Source organism: Austrofundulus limnaeus, unplaced genomic scaffold (genome assembly GCF_001266775.1).
Source record: "Austrofundulus limnaeus strain Quisiro unplaced genomic scaffold, Austrofundulus_limnaeus-1.0 Scaffold133, whole genome shotgun sequence".
Classification (NCBI taxonomy): Eukaryota; Metazoa; Chordata; class Actinopteri; order Cyprinodontiformes; family Rivulidae; genus Austrofundulus; species Austrofundulus limnaeus.
Window position 1 is genome coordinate 1,040,643 of NW_013952535.1, and position 10,386 is coordinate 1,051,028.

The 10,386-nt window shown below is 38.0% G+C and overlaps 1 protein-coding gene across 1 annotated transcript in view; it reads right to left on the bottom strand.

Moving 5' to 3' along the window:
• Window positions 1–10,386, bottom strand: part of lama2 (laminin, alpha 2) — a gene marked incomplete at its 5' end in the record, with an annotated part of 234,410 nt that overhangs the window by 149,693 nt on the left and 74,331 nt on the right. The window contains 6 exon segments of the mRNA XM_014015734.1: window positions 424–481; window positions 794–893; window positions 974–1,152; window positions 3,354–3,471; window positions 9,149–9,238; window positions 9,434–9,613. Of these exon segments, the coding sequence (XP_013871188.1) occupies window positions 424–481; window positions 794–893; window positions 974–1,152; window positions 3,354–3,471; window positions 9,149–9,238; window positions 9,434–9,613 (725 nt within the window).

Below are 10,386 nucleotides of genomic sequence, written 5' to 3' on the forward strand. Positions count from 1 at the left end.
CAAAATCTCTGAGGAATGCTTCCAGCACCTTGTTGAATCTATGCCATGAAGAATTGAGGCAGTTCTGAAGGCAAAAGGGGGTCCAACCCGTTACTTTAATCTGGGCGTTTATTTTTTTTTCTCTGTTGTGAAAATTCTTTTTTATAATGAAATGAATAAATGAATAAAAAAATGCTTCATTTTATAATCCCATGTGGTTACAGATTAAAATGTGTAAAGTCATCGCTACTGTGGTTATTTATTAAGTGACTTATTAGTTAAAGCTCCCAGGGAGAGATTATCATCAACAATTTTAATCAAAGTCTTTTATAATTTCAAAGCACTAATTAGAACAGACAACAGTTGAAAGGTTCTGCTCACCTGTCACTACATGTCTGTCTCTTTCAGTGTGTGTGTGTGTGTGTGTCTGTGTGTGTGTCTCACCTGTCACATCGCAGACCCCCAAAACCTTCTTTACACCAGCATGACCCCGCTGGCTGACCTGTCAATCAAACACACTTTAAAAACACCAAGTACAAAAAATAAAAGGAGGCGACACTTTTAAATAGCTCCACTTGCATAAAAATAAAACACATAAAGGTGATAAATTATCTATATATAAACAGGTCGTCTCACTCAGAGGTATTTTCTTTAAAAGCAGACGTTCTGTATGTGGTGTAACTGAGCTTCAATAAATCAAACCTCAAAGGAAATTAACAAGAAGCAAAGTTAAAAGTTAAATTATTTATATTTCAAGGTGAAATGTAAAAAGGGTAAGCCTGACAGATGAGGAGAACTGAAACGTTTTGCCTACTTGGCGTAGCTTGGTTTGGATCTGCCACGCAGGATTGGCTGATAGAACCATGGGGGTCACACGAGCATTGGACGCAAGCGTTGTTGTCTTCTGCTCTCACCTGGACAGGTGAAGGAGACAAACACTGGTTTAAGCAGAGCATTGATTGTAACGTTAAAAACACCTGCACATGTGTCATACCTCTGCAGGTCTGTAGTAACCAGGAACACAACTCTGACAGTTGATTCCAGCTGTGTTGTCACGGCAGCCAATACAGACTCCGCCCCCTTTGTACTGACCGTGAGCGTCCAGACTGAGGGACAAATCAGCTACAGTCTGATTGAAGTAGCACTCCTCTGCCTTGCCGTGGCAGTTACACTCTGAAAGCACAGACACACAAATGGAACAATGGCGGGTTTAAACAGAAACTGTGGGTTTGGGCTCCAGGATGTGTCGTCTGTGCCCCAGTAACAGTTCAGAAACTCCCCGGTGTATTTACAAAGACACTGTAAGTAATCTGAGCATACAGTTTTAAAAAAGTCAACTTCCTACAAACAATTTAAACATTAAAGTGCTCGTGACTTAAAGTTTTCTAATAATTATGAATGCGTTTTGCAAAAGATAACATTTAAACAAAATTTAATGATGCTGAAATGAAAGTTGTTGCAATATTCACATGTGAAGTAACAGGAAGTGATGTCACAGGGGAACGTCTGCATGTAAACAAAGCATTATGGCTAACAACACAGATTATAGAGAAGAATCTGATGTTTCTTTAGATTATTTTGTATATCAGAGATGAAGAGTCAGAGTTCAAATAATGTTTCAATAAACAAAAACCAGAGTTCCCCTTTTATGTCACTTCCTGTTTCATTTCATCTGAGCCTAATTCAAAAGAAAATATGCCAGTCACGTGGCAAAATGGGTAAAATTATGTGTCTTACGCCAAGTTTATCAAATAAAAATATGTTTTGTATTTAAAAGATATGCATGTCAGGCACTTTAAAAACAGCCAAATAATTTGCCTCCAAAAAGGAGGAAATTTGTGTGTTTATGTCTTATTTAAAGTTCCAATACAAAACTTAAACTTGAGCTTTTCTTTAAATGATGAAGCTGCATATTTGGGTCAAAGTGATATTTTACTTTAACTCTGGTGAGCCTAATAGAAGAGCTTTTGATTACGGTGAAGCCTGCAAAATTGCATTTTACAGTTTGTGGACTTTCCCGTATTTTTTTATGGAACCTAACTGAAGAAATTTATAGTTATTAGAGGTTAGTACTGATGTTAAAAGCACAACACTATATTTTTAGGTTTTCCTTTTTATAATGTTGACAATGTTTAATCTATTATGTTTTGATTGATATTGATTAGTTACATGTCCGAATTATAACAACACATAATCAAACGTTGTGAGGACATTAGATGAGAATTTTGTCTGAATGCCTGTGATTCAGCCGTATGCCAGTAGGGGGCGAACGCAGGCATTGAAGAACACGTATAAATTAATGAACTTCCTGGTTTTTCGCCAGTGTGGCTTCCTGTCAGCTCCGGTGACAATAAACCCCACTCGGTTCCAGAATTCTGGTGTTGTATGGTTTGATTCCTTCTACAAATTATTTTTTTAACAATGGTGGTTTTAATATCGACTTCAGTTTATTGAATACGAATTTTTCGAATTTTTCTTACGTAACTACTAATAGCACCAGTGATATTGTTGAAACCGGAAATACATAAGGAAGGTCAATTTAAATTTTCTTGTGCTTTTTAGTGAGTTTAAGCAAACTATTAAGAACAATATACTTTACTAATTTCATAGCATAAAAATTAAGGTAAAATAAAAGTAGATTACGTGTCGGGTGCACACGTTACTGCTTAGCTCTCGTGTGTTTCTGTTTGGTTCTTATTGCATTAAGATGCCTGCCCAAACACACTGTAGGCCTTTCCTGGACCGTATCCAATACTTGTTTTTTTACGATTCACAGGTACTAAAAGAACGGAACCACAGCGGAAAACGGGATCTCACTGTATAAGGAAAAATAATCTTTGTGGAGGTTTTAATCTGAATATTTTTCCCATCAATTGTTCGGTTCCACAGAACACGGTGAATCAACCAAGGCTGGTTCTTTTAAAAACTGTTTGAGGACCTTCTTTCACACGAGTCGTGTTGAGTCAATGTCATGACATCAGAAGTGGTTATCAGGCCTCATTGACTACAGAGTCTTTCAGGAGGTGTAGCCTGTGTGAAATAAAATGAAAATTACACGTTGTAACCGGAGTTTTATGACAACAGTCTCTAAACTCGTTCCTCTGCTACACAGTCGATCAAGGTTAACAAATGCAAAGGTGACTTTTGATGGCTTAATACAAGAAAGACCGACTCCCGCTGGCTGGAAGGAATGTAAATGTCAGATCACTGGTGAACTGTTTTATAGAATATAGTTGTAGGGAGGCTGGTTTCTAGAAACACAAGCAACTGAAGCACCATAAAAAGTCTGAAAAACTAGTTTCCAAACAAAAAAACGAGTCGAGGCTGAAATATAAGATTAAGTTAAAAGCATAATATTCAGATTCATCTCTTACTTTCGCAGATGTGTCGAGTGAGGAAGGTTCCTGCCATCCAGGGCTGCTGGTTGTAACCTGGGCAGCAGTGATCACAGCTCTCCCCACATGTGTTGTGTTCACATTCACAGTTAAACTTCTGCAGGAACACAAGAAAGCACACAGATAGAGTCGGGCCGGCCTCACAGATGGGCTGTATCAGTTAAACAGATGTGTCCAAGTTTCCTTTAATGAATCATCAGACTGGAGGCTGATGTTGGTGCGAGTTCTACACATGGTAACAATCTGTGAACAGATTAGGATCATAATCTAACTACTAAACAACAGACCTTACATTGACTATAAATTATATTAAACAGATATAAGCCTTGATTCATAAACTTCCTAGTTTCTCAGTTTACAGAGTAAAACATATTTTCGGAACAAACATTTTTAATTCAAGTTTGATCGTCTTGATGCCCAAAGTGGTCACCAAGTCAGGATGCTTTGTTTTTAGTAGTGATGTAATGTTCCACATCTACCTTCATTTCTAAACAGAAGACAACTAACTGCCACCAAAACCAATATTTCTCATTTTTCTGACAATAAATCCTGAATGTACACTATTTGGCAAAATCATAACGTGTGCAATTAATCATGAGTTAAACCTTTGCAACTATCACCAACAGGCATGTGAGCCCAATGGCAGAAGGCAACGCAGAGTAACTAATGCTAACCCCTATATGGGATAAATCTTGTGTCAGCAGGAATTGAATTTGAATTGCTTAGATTTAATCTAAATGTGCAGAATTTGAAATAAAATTCATTGGTTTGAAACGGAATTTAATGATTTGAAACTGAATTTAAAGTTTTGAATTAATTTGCTTTGAAACTGTATTTTGGTTTATTAAAAATCCAGTTTGACTACTTTCACTTTCAGTTCCATAATTCAGATTTTTGTGTCACATCCTGGTCCTTGAGAAAGCCAGGCAGAGTAATCAAACACAGATAAACAGATTTATGTTTCACTTTGGTGAAGTTTCTCTTCTGGATGTAACAGAGTTGATGCAATCCACTGTAAAAGTGACAAAAACACACAAAGTTATTTTATTGCAGTGATTATATGTAGAAAACGTTACATTTACATCACATCATGGATCAGTCAGCAGCAGCATTTGATCAATATGTGATCCATGATGTGATGTAAATGTAACATTTTCTACATATAGGTCAAATTAATCACTGCAATAAAATAACTTTGTTTTTGTCACTTTTACAGTGGATTGCATCAASTCTGTTACATCCAGAAGGGAAACTTCAAAGTGAAACATAAATCTGTGGATCTGTGTTTGATTACTCTGCCTGGCTTTCTCAAGGACCAGGATGTGACACAAAAATCTGAATTATGGAACTGAAAGTGAAAGTAGTCAAACTGAATTTTTAATAAACCAAAATACAGTTTCAATTTAGTAAAATTTATTTTCAAACCAATGCATTCAATTTCAAATTATGCATTCAGATTCAATCTGAGCAATTTAAATTCAGTACCTGTTGGCACAAGATTTATCCCATACCCCTAACCCTATAATCACCTGAAACATCAAATGGAGAATAAGGAAAGCTAGAAAACGTGGATGGAGGCCACAGTGTTGGCTACATGCAAGTAAAGTTGTCATCTATTAATCGTTATTGGCTAAATCCCACCATTATTTGTGTTTTCGCCCAAACTTAATGTACACATGCACATCTGTTATACCTCTGTAGTTATCAAAAATACAACTCTTTAAACTCTGATGGTATTTGTCCAAAGTTAATGAGAACTCAGAGGTCATCGTGTTTGGTGCCACAAATTATTTTAAGTCTATCATACTGAGGTTGCTAAATGTTTTAACCTTAATCTCGATACTCAAACATGTTTTTTAGTCATTTTTCTTAGTCAAGCTCTTTCATTGACTTACTTAAAGAACTAGTTTTACATAAACGTATCTTTTTCTGCCTCGTCTCATTTAATGCACATGATGCTCCTCTGTTACCTCCAGCTGGTTCAAAACATTTCCTTTAGACTCATAACCAAAACTAAAAGGTATAAAACCATAACTAATGTGATAGTTAACCTACATTGACTCCTTGTTAGATACTATATTGATTTAAAATTTCCCTGCCTATCTTTAAAGCCTTAAATTGGCCTTAAACATGGCATTTACTTTCCAGACAATTAAGATCTATAGACAACTTCCTGCTAACTTTCCCCAGGTCACAGACTGACAAACTGAGAATGAAGCTTCTTCAGTACATCCAATTTTATGAAACTGTGGTGAAATTTATATTTAACTTAAAAAAAAAAAACACAACCCTAAAGCTTTACCCTGTATGTAAGCTTTGATATTTAGCAAGATTCATTACCAAAGCAAATAATTATATTATGACTATATACTTTTGTAAACCATTTTCTATGTAAAGTGTTAAACAACTCTAATTATTATTTACATTTTTAAAATGAATGTTTATGCACACAAAAGACAGAATAAGAGGTGTCTTGATGTTTGATTTTTATTTACAAGTAATAAATCCAACTGATGTCATTGATCAGGTGAGAATGAGAGTTTTGTATTTTAAAACAGCCACAAATTAAAAATAAAATGCAACACTAAACAGCTCATCACTAACATGAATAACCAGTTTAAAGTCTTTAAAACAACAATGCTTTCACTGGAGCTTAAAAGAAAAGAAAAATAGCTCTCCAGATTGTCAGTCAGTAGCAAATTGCTTCGACTATTATTCTCCCAGGAGAGAAATAAATTCATAAGTAAAGATGTGCAGTCAAAGCAGGACGGAACAGCGTGTTGGCCAACTCTAATGCTTCCTAATTCAATTGAGGAGTTCCTGTAAATTGGGTTATGTGCTAAGGGTGTTAGATTTAACTGAGAACAGTGCAGCACAATAACAAGGCAGGAGCCAAGCGTGGATTTGTTGGCTCCGGTGAATTCTCCCCCGAGACACCACGACAGCTCCGGCTTTGGGTTTTGCTGAGCGTTGCATCTGGGCAAAACGTTCTGAAGACGTTCATCAACGAAATGATCACACAGCCTAGCTGCTTTCCTGAACAGCTGCCCAGAACTTCAGTGCAGAATTACTTTGAACTTGTGTCAAAGTAAATGAGGCTGTTGTTATGTGATCGCTACAAAATTGCAAGTAAAGTACAACGTAGTTGTAAATGTGTCACTCGGGCTTGTCGAAGTATTTTAATCACCACATACTACGCTGGAGTCACTACCATCTGTATTAAAGTTGTACATGACTTCATCTCTCCATCCCTTCAGCTTGTCCAAAACTCGGCAGCAAGACTCCTAACTCGAACCTCCAAATTCACCCACATCTCCCCGATCCTAGCAGAACTTCACTGGCTTCCGGTCCAATTCAGAATCTGGTTCAAAATCCTGGTCCTCACTTTCAGAGCTCTTCATGGCCAAGCACCTGAATACATTAAAAGTCTCATTTCCCCTTACAACCCCAGACGAGACCTCCGCTCACAAGATCAAAATCTCCTTATGGTTCCCCTCACTCGCTTTAAGAACCGTGGTGACCGTGCCTTCTCCTCTGTGGCCTCCAGGCTCTGGAATGAACTCCCTGTTAAACGCAGTGTGTAGGATTTTGTTAATTCTTTTAGCCGAAATTGAGATAATCGCTAATGACAATAAAAAACATGTCTAATCATTGCAGATAAAGACCTTGTTTTATTATTTTTACCTTATAAAAAGCTGTTTATATCTCCATGGTCGTGGGTCCCCACTACAGGCAGCCGCCATCTTGCACCGCCATCTTGTCTACAAAGGCTCACGAAGGACAAACTGCAGTGGCAGCGTCAAAAACGGTTTTAGTTGTAATACTATAAATGTAATATTTGTTGTCTGTCATTGTAGCTGGGATAATTTTACTTATTAARGCTCATAATCTTACCACTTGAAACATCACTAGCCCTGAAGCTGCTGGTAGACATCGCGGTTGGAATTATCAAAGGTTTTTGACACCTGAGAGACACCGTAGCAACKCCTTTGTGTTTGGAAGTGGGGGGTGGGGGTGGGGGGAGGACCAGGGAGAATGATTCAACCACTCAACCACTAGATGTCACTGAAAACAACAAATCCTACACGCTGTGCCTTTAATCTGATAACATTGTATCTTTCAAGACACTCCTAAAAACGTACTTTTTCACTCAAGCATTTAGCTAATCAGTTCACCATTACTGCCAGCCTACCTCCATTGTGAATCCTCACAAATCTGTCTTTTCTTTACTATTGAACTTACGCCATATTTTTCTCTCTCGCATTCATTATGTTTTTGTGTATTATTACTGTATTTTTCGGACTATAAGCCGCGACTTTTTTCCTGAACTTTAAACCGTGCGGCTTACAGACCGGTGCGGCTTATACATGGATTTTTTTCTTCAGCCACCAGGGGGCTCTTATGCTCCATTTGCTTCAACCACTCGCTTCAAAAAATGAAAGGAAAAAAGAAAAAAGCGATCGCTTCCAGAGCCAACTGTTGACAGGAAGCAGAGATTTAAAGATAGTCAATGGCCAAAAACTCATAAATGGGGATAAAACAGACATTTTTCACGGTGGAATCTGACTGATAAAAACTTTGGAGCTTAATCCAGGACCAGTTTGTGGATAAACGTCGAGTGAAGAGCCGCGGACGTTTTTTTTCCTCATTGCACTCCCTGGGGAAGGAATCCCATGCAGTGATGTACGCTGGAGCGGGAGGGCTTTCCCACCACAGCTTCAGAGCCAGCATTACCCCGAGAGGACAACAGATACCGCTGTGTGACGCAGCTTTTCTCAGCTTGTTTAACTCCGACACTGAAGAGGAGGAAGGACTTCGATGGTTTCAGTGCGCCGGAGGACGATGAATGAGACGTTTTGTTGGACCAGAAACTGTTAAAGAAAACTACCAAAATAAGGTCAGTTAAAAGAACCGTATTCCTCTGAACTTTAATTCCTAAAGGTTTGCTTTTTATGTTTTGATGTTGAATTCACTTTTTTGACGGCAAATTTGGATGTACTGTTTTTTTTTATGTTGTGGGTGCGGCTTATTGTCCAAAAAATATGGTATATGTTTTTGAACTGCATTGACCTTGTGTTTGATTTAAAATTTTACAAATTAATTTCTTGATTTGATGTTTCAATTTTTCGTTGCTTATGTGTCATTATGTTTTTCTGTTTCATTTTATTCTTTCCACCATTTTTATACTGTTAATGATTGTACAGCTCCTTGTGAATATATTTCTGTGAAAGGCACTTTTTAAATAAAACTTTACTTGCTTACTTACTAATCTCTCAGTACTTCATATGCTTTTTACAGGAAGATAGATACTTCTTTAATATAACCTTTCAGGATGGGAGCAGGAGACAAAAACGTAAGAAACCTGAGCTCCTCACTTATTGTCACTGACATCATCTCTGAGGGACGAGACACCGATGTCACATCTGAGCTACACCATGTATTTAAGCCTCAGGACATCCAATAACACGGGATTGGGTGTGTGTGTGTGTGTGTGTGTGTGTGTGTGTGTGGTCAGAAAAAAGGAGCGAAAGATCAGATGTCTGGTATCAAACACACCTCTGTTTGAAGTGACACGAGAGACAACCTTTCTCTGTGTCACCTGTGTCCCTGAAGGCAGCCAGACACTCGGAAAGTTTGATATGAAGTTGAGGATAAAAAGAAGAAAAAAGAAAAAAAGAACCCTCTGGCTTGTCTTTGCTCTCGTTTAGTGCCATGAAAGAGCTTTCTTTGCCGGTATTGTTAGCTGTGCTTGAAAAGAGAGTGGGGATTTTTACCTTTGTTGCAGTGTTGAGTGGACAGGCTTTGGCGTGGCCATAACAGATGCACATCCCTCCAACTGAGATGTCTTTAATGGAATAATAGTACTGATGGAAGAGAGGAAGAGGAAACAAAATAGGTTTCAGAATGACAATGTTAGCAACCAATGTAGAATGTATTCTGACAGAGATGTTGCTCTTTTCACAGTGGAATAAAGGGTAATAATGCAAAGTCTTATAATAATCATTTCAACCAAACTCTCCAGGAAAAAACAAAATAAAACGTTGCGTTTTGACGCTCACCCTTCGTGTCACAATGGGATCAATATCTTTGGGGTCGCTGAGGGTCAGAGTCATGAGGTCGGCGTTCAGTGTTCGTATACGCTGGAGCACCAACCTGATGTAGCGGGCAGAGGTGAAGTGGAGCAGGGTTGGGGAGGGGTCCTCTGCACTGGGCCGACCATTGATCAGAGACGTGTGGATCTATAGTCAGAGAAACAGAGACCAGTAACAACACGCAACCCAGGCCGGCATTTCATATAAATATGTTTGTTTGCAACAAAAGACCAGAGAATAATGATAAATGGAGAGTTTTCATCTTTCACTGACCACGTTCCTCTAGTTATATGTAAATAACTTTAGCACAAAAAGTACGGAAATTTATGTTTATTTCTATGCTGTAACAATGTTTCTTGTCAATAAAGCGTATAATGTTGGAAAGCCTGTTGCTTTATCTTTTAAACGGTGTCACATTTGTAAGGAACGTCTGTGGGATGAGCAGTAGAGCTGAGTATGTGGATCTGCCAAACAGCGTAAACAGCTTTTAAATCCTTCTTTTTCACGTTTTAATCATTCATTGGGGTCTATATAAAGTGGAACTGCAACGCTTTGGTCTGATTTCCTCCTTATTGAAACTCCACAAGCCCTGCCCATTTTCTGAGCTGTGTCTCAGATCAACTCGTTTTGAGTCTGTCTCTTTAACAAAGGAGGCACTTAATGCTTCACCCGCTCACAGTTTAATTCAGAGATGTGAACATATGACTTGTCCATCCAGACTTACAGGTTGGAGCCAGAGTCTGACCCAGAACCAGTGTTGTATAAAGTACCACAAAGTGATACTTAAGTAAAAGTACAAGTATCTTATCATAAAAATACTTTGGTAAAAGTTAAAGTCTTCTCTAAAATTATTGCTTGAGTAAAAGTCTTAAAGTATCTGATATTTTTTGTACTTAAGAATCAAAAGTAAATTTCTGACA